The sequence below is a fragment of the Tenebrio molitor genome, chromosome 3 (assembly GCF_963966145.1).
Source record: "Tenebrio molitor chromosome 3, icTenMoli1.1, whole genome shotgun sequence".
NCBI lineage: Eukaryota > Metazoa > Arthropoda > Insecta > Coleoptera > Tenebrionidae > Tenebrio > Tenebrio molitor.
The window spans coordinates 1373664-1388375 of NC_091048.1; the positions used below are offsets into that span (position 1 = coordinate 1373664).

A 14712-nucleotide genomic window follows, 5' to 3' on the forward strand; every position below is an offset into this window, starting at 1 on the left:
AGTACCAAACAATATTGGGAATAACTTATGCAGGTCTTTATAACGTACTAATGCTTTTATGAGGGTTGGAACGGTTGGGACAGCCAATTGCTCCCGGCCGTCATAAATTACTCAAATTATTTAAGGTTCAGAAATGGGCCGTAAACATTTCTCACTGGGGGTCTTCAACGTATTTGTGCTCTGCAATTTTTGCGAAATAATAAAAAATAGGTCGCACCTATCAGGATTGTCATAAATGTCACTTTTGATAATAAAAACATGTAATTTAATTATTCGTCTAAGACCAAATTCCTTAAACTTTGCTCTAGTGAGAACCGGAAATGTTTTCAAATATACACCTTTCATCATACAAAAGAATTTACTCATAGAAGGAATAATAATCAATAGATGCGTAGTAGAAAATTTGGGTTAGGACAGTTTTTTGTCATATTATCCTGTCTGTAAATCATGATGGAACGTCAAGGAAGATAAGTTTGTTTCCTACAGAAAGAAAGGAAATTGTGTCGGAAATCTGCAAGGACCCAGTCAACGTTATCGAATCTATCCGTCCAGATCAGTGGATTTAATTTTGCAACAATCTGTAAAGACCCAATTCGGGAATCACCCCTGAGATGGCAGCATCTCGCCCCCCGTTCGAAATCCCCTTATCGATCCCGCAGGACGAGTTCATATCGAATGGGAAACTGGTGTAGTCCTGAATCTCTGGAACTGGACCAATCCGAACTTGGAATTCGATAAAGTTGCACGGGTCGAGGTTGCTCGTTATCCTGCTAATTTTAGAACGCAGCGGCAAAGCGACCGCGAAACGAAGCCCAAAAAACGGCAACCCGGGTCCCGTCCCGGAGCCCCACTTTGCCGACGCCTCTCGCAGGAATCGACGCGACTTGTCCCGAAGAAAGGACAATGTGTTAGGCAGAGTGCCGAAACAACACCCCAATGAAATAATAATTCTCAGTCCAATTTCCCAGACCCTCCCCCTTTCAATTTCCTCTCGAGTTCGATAAAGTGCGTCGTTTTTCCGGATTAAAAGACAAACATTAGCGCTCCGCTCCGGCTTTGAAGTCGTCGCTCCATCAGCTGATTCCGGTCAGGGGTTCGTGCGCGTTTCCGTGCCACGGGCTTGAAATCTGGGGCGCTGGAGGGACGGACGCCACCTCCAGCATCCCGACTCGGCGGTTCCAACCCTCAGTGCGTACTGTGACGTCGCGACGCTTCCTCATCGCGGTGCGTCTCACGCGTCTCGAAATCTTGTCGCGATGTCTTAGGGCACGAGTTTCAAAGCTGGGTGAATTCGTCCATCTGATGTTGACGCACAGTCACAGCGATGGGGAGTTTCCTATTTACAGTCAAGGTGAGTGGGGGCGGGGTTGCTGATGGGGTAGTTTTTTTATTTTTTTTGTGCCCTATCTGGGATGGAATTAGCATCTCGATGAAAATTGATGCGTGCGGAGAGGGTGGGTGGGATGGGGGCCAGAACGATTCGTGCATATCTAGGGCGATCTTTAGGTGTTAATGATGTTAATTATCATTAGGTACTTGATAATAATTTCCTTTGTGATAAATAAAATCTGGCCTGAATGGCGTGTCGCTGGATGTTTAGTGGATCAGAACAAAATAATGATAATAATTGTCCTCTTTGATAATACACATTCTTTTATTGTCTAAAGAAAAACCAATAATCTGACAATACTTGATGACTTAAATATTAAACAAAGTATGTAATACATGAAACAGAAGGAAAAGAAATGGGAATAAATAAAACTTATTAATTAATTGAAATTAATTGAAAGTTATCAAAAAGGGAGCAAAAACGTTTTTTTCCAACATCGCTTATGAAAATGATACCCTCTCTCTCAATTTAGTGAGGAAAATAGGCGTTTGCATCACTAGTGAGGAAAATGGAGAAAGTAAACTCACTAGTGAGGAAAATTTATTTAACAATCTACTACCTACTTATTAATATAAAAATTTAAAACACTGTTATTTGCATTTATTGAAACTCCAGATCCGGAAGAATAAAAAAATAGAGGAAAATAATTATAAAGAAATTTAAAATTGAGACTCATTTTCATAAGCGATGTTGGAAAAAATATACACATATCGCAATACTATCCTCACTCGCTGGCGCTCGAGAGTACTGCTCGTTAAAAAATCAGGCACTTTCATCACTTATAGTGTAATATACTATTTTTAACTCTGGAAAAGAAATTTTTTACTTATGTTCAGCTGTTCAATGTCTGCGGCGGTTGTGCCAAATAAAAAATAAAGAGATTTATAATGAACAATAAAATTTTTCAGACTAGAATTTTTCGCTGGTTCGTGTAACAAAACGTTTCTCCTGCTATTGTTCGAAATTATTTCGGTGTGAATGGATTTTGATTTTTGAAACGTGCACAAGTGTGAGTTGAACGGTGCTCTTTTTAAAATTACAATTTCATGTGAGAAAAAAGCATTCCATAAAATATTCTCTTATTTTTAAGAAGTCCGCGAGCCCCTAAAGAATATTAACTTCATGAAGAATAAATTTAAAATTCATTTGAAGGTAATTTTAAATGTGTAATGTGCTTTTTGAACAACGGTCGTGTTTGTTCAAGTGAACAAAGCGTATATTGTTTTACGTTTTTTTAAACAAAATGGTTGTTGCAATTTGTTAATTTAATTGTGTTGGAGTAATTCATGGCAGTTATTTAATAGAACGTTTTTATTTGGGTATTTCTAGTAGGAACACAAAAAAAAATAATCATATTGGGTCGTTATTTTTACCAAGAGTTAACGATTTCTATAAATACACCACCGTTTTCTCGTACTTCATTTTAGATTAGTTGTATATTATCCAGTGGGCTATCAAAGTTCTGAAGAGTTGAATAGCACAATACTGGCAATTTTGAATTCTAAATGAAGATTTCAATTTTTAAGACACTAGAAAATTACCATTTCACCAAAAAGGCGTTTGTACAAATATTGAAGTTAAATCGGAAGCTTGGTCGTCTGTTTGATTTATAAATTTGATGCCGTGGGGCAGAATTAAATATTTTATTGCCAAATCTATTTTTTGAGATTTTCTCAATGAATTAAAGGACATCCAAGAAAACTTATTCATACTACTCATTCAGTACATTGCTCGCGTTTGGTTTGATACTTTTGGAACTGTTTAAAATACCTGAAATGCCGTTATTTAGCAACACTTCATTTTATTAGTGTGTAGGCGTTAATGACTTGGAGAAATAGAAATAGATTTATGATAATGAACATTTTCTCAAATTTTCTTTGCACACATACGTAGTATTGCCAATTTTCCTAGAGATATTGTGGATCATTTTGAGTTAACGAAAGTTAATTATGAAGATGAAAAATATAAGTTTCTTTGCAATTAACATCCGTTTTACTCCAGAGGCATAGATAAAAGTTTTTCTTTTACCTCCTCTTTATTTTACAACAATTCTTAAAATTTAATAGTTATTTACAGTGAGAGTGAGGAGGGCAAAGCTTTCGTACACGCGAATTGCGAGCGGAGCTGAGTGGACGATTCAAGTGAACGAAAGCGACCTAACTCTCGAGTGCTGTATTGGTTTGTTCGATACCTTCATAGTAATTGAGTCTGTAACTTTGTATTCAAAATTTTAAATAAAAATAAATCACGTTTTTGGGCGGATCTGTTGATATGGAAAAAAAACAAAATAAACAGTGTTCTGTAACGTCGATGAAGTGGTTGTGTGCACGTTGTGGAAATTGTGAAAATGGACGATGAAAAGTTATATCTTTGTGATGATGTCCTGGAAGAGGCAAGTGCTGCAAGTCACCAAATGTTGCCTAAAAAATCAAAATTACGTTTTAGAACGAATTGGAAAAATTTACGGGTGAATGAAAACCAGTGAGTGAAAGACAGTGAGCGAAAGAGAACACCCAATGGTAACTATTTTTGGAATGTTTTAATTTTTAAGAATCTTGCCACAAAAGTCTTGTTAAAAAAAAGCAAATAGAACATGTAGTTACTCATAAGACATTTTTTCTGAGAAGTCTTGTCTTTGTGATACTCCGCTTAATTGTTCCATTGATAAACATCAAACTGCTTCCCGAGCAGAGAATAAAATCTCCTGTAATGCACTGTTTATTTATTCCTAACTACATAATGTATAATAAACACTGTCAGAAAATGAAAATTGCATAAATTTCCAAGTGGATAAAACGAGAAAGACGAGAGGATGTCGACTGGCGTTTTAAATTTAAAGAACTCCGAGCAAAAGTGAGTGTTGTCTTAGTTTTATTGAGTGCGAGGATCGTTTTTTGCTTTCGCACATTTTTGCTTTCATTCTCGATGTTTTCGAGCCATCCTCTGCGGAATAAACGTTTTTTCTTCATTTCATTTCGTCACAAAGGACCCCAAAAGAAATCAGATCTTTCGGTGCTTTCATCCATTGTATCGTTACACAATATTTGTGGTAATGTGTGTTTTACAACAAAGTTATCGACGAAACATTATAATGACCCAAATAGCGACACAATATTTATCAATTTCGTTCTTTTGAATTTTGTATTTGTTGCCGATCAAGTACATTACCGGTGCACCAGATAATATTTTGTCTTTGGTCTTATTTTCTTCATTTAGTTGTCAATTATGTGCAAATTGGTTGGTTACAAGATTTGCAATCTTGTTGTGGTCGGAGGGCTCGCGTTTTCTCGGAATAAAATTATCTTAATTGAAGCGATGGAATCGATGGAAGTTGTGTTTTTCTTCTCGGGTTTTCGCAGAAATGGAAAATTAATAATTCTCCTGACAGAAAATTAATATTTTTCCGAGGGCAACTGGATAACAAGACTGTTTTGCAAGCGAAGGAGATGAAAAACAAAGTTTTTCAACTTTTATCAATTTGTGAAAAATTGTTGCATTAATTCTAAGGAAAAAAAATGGCTGGTGCAGATAGGTTCTCTAGACCATACGAGTATTATACATTTGCACCGGAGGAAATATTCAGACGATTGTTTAGATAATTTATAAAATTGTTCAAGTTTTGAAAATTACGTTCTTGAACGTTAATTCTTCTCTCTATCGAAAACTACAAAAAGAAACAAACAATCGTGTTGTAGTTTTTATGCTTTATACAGGTGTCCCAAAAATGGCGGACTAACTACTTACTACCATATCCAGGATGTTTAAATGTACACCAAAAAAATATGGGAAAAATTTTTCAGACAAAAAAATAAATTATTATTATTTTTATTATTAACGGTAATACAATGTAAACAAAGATGTACTCGTACATCATTACTTTGCAATGTTACCGTAGTGGATTTAAAATATTTTTTTCGATTTCCAAAGCTTCTAAATTCACTATTGTGCAGGATTAGTTATTGGTAGTAAGTAATCCTGTACTTTGTGATAATATGTACGATTAGAGGTAGCTGTCATGACAATTTAATACATATATTTCAAAATAATTTTCCTGTTAAGTGCCACTTTCAAGGACCGCCCAATCAGTAAATAAGTCCAATAGAATTTTTTAAACATTTTTCTGACGTTTACGGTAGTCTCTTCTACACCGTAGTGCACCGTTAGTCCGCTATTTTTGGGACACCCTGTATGTGAGAAACGTTCGAAAGCACGCCACGAAATATTTCAATTTCGCGTGACTTACATATTCGGTTCCCGTCAGCTTAGTAACAATTTATCTAAAGCGAATGTAAATTTCTTTTAAAAATTGCTAACAAGTCAATTAAATGCTATGACGAAATGTTTTATGTCAATTAGAAGTAATTTGCAATCATTTTCGATTTTTAATAAGGCTCTGAAATTCTTGTGTCGACGAAGATAATTGTGACTGGATCTCAACAAATTTATGCAGACTAATTAGTTAGAAAAATTTACTATATTTTTTGTAAATAGGTAACCAAGAAGTGACGTGGTTCATAAATATTTATTATTTAGTTTCTAGCAAATAAAAAAAAAAGATCAAATTGGTTGGTTGTGAATAGATAAAGGTGAAAGCATTTCGATCTAAAAATAGAAGATGAATTATTATTGACAAGTTAAATATTAGGTCGAATTCTGAAAAAAGTTTCAACATTAATCATTTCCAAGGAATATCAAATAAAATATGAATTTATTTTCGTTCTAAAAATAATTTAGAATGGCAGTCGCATTGCTGTAATGTTACGAATCTGAAATTTTATCCATCTCGAGAACACTGAATATACAGGATGGTTCATACAAACTTTAACCAGTGGTAAATTCCAACCCCTAGACACTCTTACAAAAATGTCTAGGTTCTAAGGTTAAAATTGTTGAAGATAAAGCATGTTGAAGAGTGTACTACCACCTTTTAAGAACTGCAGATAAATGAAAATATTTTACGTTGAAACAAACTGTCAGGCATTGTTGTCAAAATGAAATTAAAGCGAACTTTATAATACCAATATTTTCTCTATAGCAACAACTGTTTGCTTCTATGTATTATGACATTAATGACATTTGTTATACATTGGACGTAAAGTGGAATAATTTAGCGAAGAATGGCATTTACTAATACTGAAAAACCGATATGGTAATTTTTGCCAATTTTTGATGTCTGACTCAAAATTTTTTTGTCAAGAGCCTTTTGAGACCGGAATCTGCCGCTGGTTAAAATATTTATGAAACTATAGGAATCACTCTGTATGTAGTATTGTACCCTTTGCTAGAACCACAATTCATACATTGTGACAAGTAATAAACTCCACCTTTGAAACTTTTTTAGATGTAATGTTTTTACTACCTATATAAATTTTACCACTGAAACAATATGTATGCAGAGCACTGTTAGTCAAAGGCGCAACCATTTATTGTACAGAAAACCTTCTTGATATCTGCGGGGCACTAGTCAAAGCCGTATTCGGAATTCTGAACTTAAACATATAAAAGATGGAATATTCCTTTCATAAGGTTTTTTTTTCTATTTTGCACCTATAAAACAGTCAGTATAACACTCAAATGGGTTTCGAAAAGGAGCTCTTTTCGATACGCGTTTCAGGAACATTTACTTAAAATTTTAATGTTGGCAGTGACTCATAGTGAGTTGTTGCTAGGTGATCACTGCATTTCACGACACCTTAAATTCAAAACTTACAATAGTTCGTCTATTTACCAGCATGATCAACCCTTATATTCGTCAAATATAATTTTCCTAGCATTATGTTTTGAACTTTTTTTAAATTTAAGGAGTAAAATAGAAAAAATATTGTATTATACTCGTTTTATAATAAAACGCGTGCGACAAAATGGTGTCTTATAAAACTCGTATAATAAATAACTATTATGATTATAACCACCAAGATTTCCAGTGTTTACGTTTTCTTTATGTATTTCAAAATGTAGAATATCGTACCCTTTAATAATGAAGGGGTTCCCCATGAATTTACTAATACATATACAGGGTGTTTTCGAAGTTGAGGCGTTCCTTGTAACACGAGGTACCATACATTATTCTTAAGAATTTTAGCCTAAATCTTCTTAGTAAAATGTTTGTATTAACGGAGATAATTGACTGTATATTTTTATTGTTTTCTAAAATTTTGACTTCGGTCCTGTCTATTTCTTCACCGTACTAGATTAATAACTGACGTGGCCCAGGATGGTGTATTTCTGGAAATCGCTCTGCGTACTCTCTGGACGCCGCAGCTGCATTCTGATAACGTGATAACATTGCCCATACATTAGCAGCGTATCTGTGAGCTCATTATTTTCGTAATGATAATGCCATTCCGATTAATTAGATGACAACTCTGACAGTATTTTTGATTAACATCCATGCTCATTTGATTTTTTTTTGTCATTTCTAATTTCTAACAAATCAGCGCAAATTTGAACAGGACCGGTTTCAAAAATTTCAAAAAAATTAACTTATTGTATCTTCACTGCCGTACACATTTTACTAAGGTGATTTTGGCTATAACTCTTTAGAACAAAGCGTACTATCACATGTTAAAAGGAACACCTCAACTTCGAAAACACCCTGTATAAATATTTCATATTAGCCGTTGCGTAGAATTCCACATTGCCACATTTATCGGAAACACGACCAAATGTAAACCATTAAAAGAAAATGAAAGCAAATTATCATCTACGGAGTCATCAATTTTCCCCACAAATTGTAAAATAGAATGATGGTTATTTTGTAAAATTTTATTTAACTGACCTTTATTGACATCATACTCGTATTTATCAATTGCATCAACATCTTTAACTAATCTTCTATTATCGATATCGGTATACCTGTTAGTAGCAGTCAAATTTATTTTCTGTTTACTCAATTCACGTTTTGTAGTATTTATAATATTTTCAGTTTTTTTTATTTTGCTTTGAGCCGACATCATCTATGCCTTGGTCAGAATTTTGTTTTTACATTATCAATAATAGTTGCGGTTTTATTTTATTATTGCATTCATTGATTGTCCCCTGTAATCAAAATACATACACGGAAATATCATTTCTGGCCTCCTCCACTCTAAATGACATGTTTACACATTTTGAACAGCTATTTTGATTTTTACACACTAACCAAATTATCTGTCATTTTACCGCACGGAGTGTGTAAACTAAAACGAAAATTTTAAGCTTTCAGGGACCTCCAAAAAAACTGTTAGCTTATCATAAATAAAGTCTATTTATACTAAGACAAGATACCGCTACCATTGATCCGTTAAGTTTTCAAAAATCAACATAATTCAATTGATTTCGTCTAAAGTTTGCTGGCATCATCTTGTGGTGTAAATCGTAATCATGTTGGTTACAACAAATTTCAAATTTGAGGAAACGAGTATTGGGTCGTCGGACAAAAAGATTAATACATACATTACTAATGCGGTAAACATTTTATATCGCTCGGTTTTTGTTAAAACACTTCCACTTCGCGGTCGTGTTTCAATCTAAAAATCTCGCGCTGTAAAATGTAGCCTACCGCATTTGTAACTATTACCGAGGAGGCAGCATTTACTTTAGCCACCAAGATCTCCGGATTTAAAATGCGGTAGAAGAACTAACTGAACGAGTTGTAATTTGCCCAAATTCGGGAAGATCGTGAAGTTTTTTCAAGAATCCGTGCATCAATGATGCGGAGGGCGCAGGCGTTCGTCACGCATCAAGGAAAACATTTTCAGCATTTACCGTGACTATTCACACCATGTTAGGTACTACGGTAAAAGTAAAAGTGTTTTATCCGTTTTTTCGACACAATTCAATGTCAGTGTCGAATTTCTTGCGTGGTAATCGTTTTCTTTGTAGCTTTTTACAATTTCACTTTCGTTTGCTCTTCATTAGCGTGATCACTAATCACGGCCCTAAATGAGCTCAATTTTGAATTTTTAAATTCGCAATTTCAGCCAGTGCAAATTGTCTTCAAATGTCTTGGTGGTTTACGGCTTAAAATATTTCCGCGTATTTTGATTACACCCTGTATACTACTCTATACTCCTGTGTTATGAAGCATACATTTTTTCCACTTAGTTTCTTCTTAGACACGTTTCTTTTGATTTTTTTCACTTATGAAATCATCAACAACAATCAAATTGTGTCTATCTCTTTCTATATAGCTCATCTACATTGATTATATGTTCTGATTCTGATGAAAAGGAAGATTCAATTATATTTTGAATGTTTTCACCAAATAGATTTTGTAGTATGTATGTAATTGATAGTAATTGACAATTTTAATATAATAATAGACAATTTTACTCCTTGAATTTGGGCTTTTTTGTCAAAGGTTAAACCCTCGAGCTAAAGCTCTCGGGCCTAACCAGAATTACAATGTCCAAATCTTGAATTTGGGCATTTTTATTTAAGGGTTAAACCTTCGAGCTAAAGCTCTAGGGCCTAACCAGAATAAAAATGTCAAAATTCAAATCATAAAAATTTTTCGTTAAATTGAAAAATTTATCCGATAAAAAAATTAGGTCTTCTTATTTTACCTTCGATAAAATTTATGATTTTTACACCTGTAGACAATTGAAAACAAAAGACAAAATGGTAAAAAATGTAACTGATTTTATGACGGGGTTATTTTTGTCAAAAATATCAACTTCTCCTGTGAATACTTAGAAATGGTGTATTGCGATGAAAAATGGGATAAAACTTGAATTTGACATTTTTATGGTACCTAAAAATTGGTACTTTGCTTAAAAATACCAATTTCCCCTCAACGGGTACATAATTGTGCACTGTTAGTCCGTTATAGATGCATATTTCCATGTCCCATGTAAAATATTCCGCATTTCATCCTGTCAAGGATAATAAGTTTTTAATGCACCTCTAAATGTCCGCACCGCAATTTCCAGCAAAACCATCAATCACTCAACGCGAACCAACAGCTCATCCACCGTCAAACTTTCCTTGTTCAACAATAACACTTATTTATTGCATCGACGATAATTGCATTAGGCTTTACTTAGAACGTCACGGTACAATTACGATTCTTAATAGCATGCGATCCCGCTACCCGAGAAAATCTCGGCACGTGTAGCAAATCGACGATCATTTCGTTAGGGCCGTTTCACACCAGGGTCGACCAATCGATCTGCGCATTGCCGCCTCATTCAAAATAGAATCCTCCGTGAATAAATAATCGCGGCCGTTATCCGGGCCGGTAAATACCGGAGTCGTTAATTCCGGTCGGAATATTTGATGTTCGTTGCAGGCGGAAAAAAATCCGGGAAGCCTTACGCAGCGCTTGCATCGATCTAATTGCAACAGTCTCGACTAGGTATGTGGTGGTCGATCGGATATTTTAGATGGGAGTGAAAAATCGTGCGTGTCGCTTCTAAGATAAGATAAGATTGCAGAGGTAAAGGTTTTCACGTAAGGTGTTTGATTAGTGTGAACATGGCGGTTTTTTGTGAGTGAATCGGGTGATAATGTCTCTGATCAGGAAGATATCGAAGGGCCGCAGCGCCAGGTACAAGAACAAGAACAAGAAGGAGGCCGAGGAGGCGAGAGTCGAGGAATGCAAGAAGGCTCCAGAAGACGATGGCGGTAATTGCTTTCTACACTGCCGTCGCTCTAATTGCGATTGAGTCATTTCGTAAAGCGCTTAATTGGCGTGGCTTAAGTCGCTCCATTGGTACCACCTTGGTGCAATTAATACCGTGTCAATCGTCGCGTCGACATGGTACCTACGGTATTTTCGTACGCGTAATCAAGATATCAGATAATTTCGCCGCCGCCTGTGATATCAGGAATCTCGTGTTCGGTGTAAATTATTCGTTGTGGTTTTATGGGATCATCAGCGCGTGGAGATATGGAAGCGGGATGGAAACATGAAAAATTTAATCGGTGAAATGCGAAAACGCGAATGGGACGGCGATAAAACGCTTCGAAATGTTAAGAGTTCGCACGTTTTTGCAAGGTAAAAATAAAAGATTTATCCCGGAGGCGGTCTGATGTTCTTCGCGCCTGGAGGATCGCGATGAACGGGAGAAGGGAAAATGGGATCAGGTTTTACGAGAAAGGGCAATTAAATAGGAGATGATAAGGTGTCGCAGAGGAAGTGATCGTTTATGCCACATCCTGTGACAGTTTGGGTTTTTCATTATTCTCTTTTGATAGTACCAAGTAATCGTCGCGGTTGACCGGTTCAAATGTGAATATGACATTTTTCAGACGATCCAGGTACAAAATTATCTGTTATTAGAATTTCCCTAATCAGATTAATAATATACTTGTATTGGTGTCAAAATTACTTATGTAGCTTTGGCCTTGTTAGTCTGATCTAATTCGTAAGATAAGTGAGCGCAATTAAACTAAATAGGATACAGTCTGAAAATTAGATGATTTGCTTTTTGTTTCTTTTATTAGGACCCACTTTTTCTTGCGGATTAAAACTTCAAGTCGGTAGCATTGAATTTTTTTATTTGCTCTATTCTGCAAAATTTATGTACATTTTTGAGGCTCCAGTGAGGTAATCGAAACATTTCCAAAGATTAAATCTAAATCGTCACAATTTTAAAATAACTGTTGATTAAACAAAAATTAAAAGTGACGCGATGAAATTTACCAAATCTTCTGATTATCCCAAAAGTTTATTCCCTCCAAGCTTTTTGGTATGGACTTTCTTTGGTCCATACATTGTATGTAGCAATGTTTTTTCTTTTTTATTTTACTGATCAGCAGGCATGATAAGCCTAAGATTTCTTGAGGAATTAAAAGTCAGTAAAATTTTTGCGGAATGAATCGAGGAGATCAATTGAATACAGTTTTGTAAGTCATATTCTGAAATTGGAAATTTTTTGGTGTTGGGCCGCTGAAATACACCAATGTAAGAGAATTTTTCTCGCAATGGGAAATTTGTAAATGGATATCAGAAACTGCTGCCATTATTGGTTTGCCAAATTTGAATTAAAATATTTTTTGTCAAAGCAGAGTTATGTACAAGAAGTACAACCCCTTAAAAGTACCTGATAAACAGTTCTCTGTAAGACAAAAATTCTTTTTGAGCCGAAAGCACTTGTCAAGTTTACAAAATCACACAACGACAATTCATGATTAATGATAATGACCTAAATAATATGCAATAGCAATTATGCTTCCATCAGTGTTGTTGATTGCACTTTGGTTAGTTGATTGCTAAAAATACTAGTTGCAATTTTGAGTTTATTGATGGGTTTGGCGATTTGCGAATGCAAAATGCAAAAAAGTCCTATGTGCATTTGTCAAACCTACAACGTTCATTTCATGAGCCCAAACATCTCTTTTCGCGCTTGAAACTGAAGGAACATCAGCAAACATTCTTCTTTGTGGTCTGTGGAACGTAACTTTTAGCTCAATCGACAAATGTACTGAAAAATGGTACATATTTTTTGAATTGTGAAACTGACTGTGATTTCTTGGGATGTTTGGGACGGATGTGGACCCAATGGTATAATTCGAAAGATTTTGCAAAAGGCCATCGACACCATCACAAAGATTGTTGAAGAGCAGAAATGAGCTTTTTGTTTTCAGAGGAGTGTTTTTTTCATTTGTCTGTAACTTTTTGCGGCGTCAAAAGTTGAAACAAGGAAGAATAGTTGTTTACGAAATGAGTGACGAAGGAGCGAGTGCTTCATTTGCGCGATTGTGCCGAATATATACGTCTTCTCGCATCGAAGTTCGTACAATATTTTTTGAAACCAACATTATGTCTGATTTGTCGTATTCCCTTTGTGAATAGGATGGTGCTTGTCCATGTGATTGCCAAAGTGTCAATCGAATTAATAGCGATTTATTCTCACTCTTTCGAAATTTTCATTATCCAAATTGGAGAAATGGCGTTTTGTAAACCAGAGTTTATTATTATCAAGTCACATTATTTTCAGAAAGCTGAAAAAGCATTCGCACTAGTGCGCGAACGTGGATTTCGCGCACTAGTGCTTCACAATGGCGTGCGACCGTGTAATGTCATTTTGAAGGTATTGAGTTCAAAAAGATTTTTTTCTTCAAAATAACATTGAATGCATTGTTCAATTTACATTATGTTTTATACATTGTTTTCTATTTCCAGTATAAGACTTTTTTGGGCTGTTTAATTTTTTTCTCAATACAATTTTAATTTTCAGTGCTGTTATCTTTCGTTCGGCGAATTAAACACAATGTAGAACGGCTTTTAATTTCAACTGATGTGTGCATAACGTCTGATTTATTTTAAATGTGAGCAGCCTCACACGTAAAGCTTAAAGTCTACACAAGCATGAATTGATACAGACATAATCTGTTACTGTTTACTGTAAATAACACATTTAGTTTATAAGCAATGTTGCCTTCGCAAATAAGCACATTATTTTGACATTAAATTTGTTACACTCAATTTACTTTTACGTAAAGCCGTTGCGTTGTTATCTGCGTCGTAGTATTTTGCTGACATAGAGAATTTTCCATGCACAAGGGATAGATTTTTCCAAAATTAAATCGACCCAACTCGATAAATTTGGTTTAAGTGAATTAAGAAAAAAGTTGCAGAGCCAATCCGAAAGTAAGGTATAAGAAACATAAGATTTTCCATTTTTAAAATGGAAGTAGGAATAAAATGCAAATGAAAATAAAAAATGTGTTTGAAAGTTGAAAAAAGTGCCTCGGCTGCGCCTCGGCCAGAAAACTAAGACTCGGGCGAAAAAGATGCACTTTTTGGCCTTGATGAAATAGAACAAAAATTAGTCTTTTGTTACCTATCTACTGTTTGGTAAAATAGTGATCCTAAAACGTTTTCAAAAGTTTTGTGATGTTATAAGTATTCTTAACAATTCAGATTAAAAAATCAGCAAGTTTTTCATATTTATTTTAATTTCCACAGACATTGTAAATTTGAAAGAGGGATTTTTTTTCTGTCACATTTCTAAAATTTGTGATGTTCCATTATACAAATAAGTTAAAAAAAATTAAATTCTAAAGAACATTATTTGTAATTTTTGACCGCAAGTTTGCATATTTATTCGACTTTTGAACCACACTCCAAAACATTAGTTCAAACAGTTCGAGTGTTTTTTATTTGAGACAGCTGTTTGTGAATTCCGTAAATTTTCGTAAAATTGACGCACATCTGCCGTTGTTATTTCAAAATTCCTACGACAAGGACTCGTTTTTCAATAATAACTGCGAGATTTTGCGAACGCGGAAACATCGCCCACTGTTATTCATAATATTTTCGTAAAAATTCAAATGGATCACATCATGCACGTGTCCGAATTCTAACGTACTCGCGTGTAATAATTTTGGATGGA

The 14712-nt window shown here is 34.9% G+C and overlaps 1 protein-coding gene across 7 annotated transcripts in view; it reads left to right on the forward strand.

Moving 5' to 3' along the window:
* LOC138127341 (phosphatase and actin regulator 2) overlaps nt 1-14712 on the forward strand; it is a 97575-nt gene that overhangs the window by 7360 nt on the left and 75503 nt on the right. The window contains exon 1 of one of the 7 annotated variants that reach the window (XM_069043379.1): nt 10806-10996. The exons of the other annotated variants lie outside the window; for them this stretch is intronic. Coding sequence (XP_068899480.1) covers nt 10879-10996 — 118 coding nt within the window. The 5' untranslated portion in view covers nt 10806-10878. Of the gene's footprint in view, nt 1-10805; nt 10997-14712 lie in introns of those variants that run through there. 7 annotated transcript variants of the gene reach the window in all.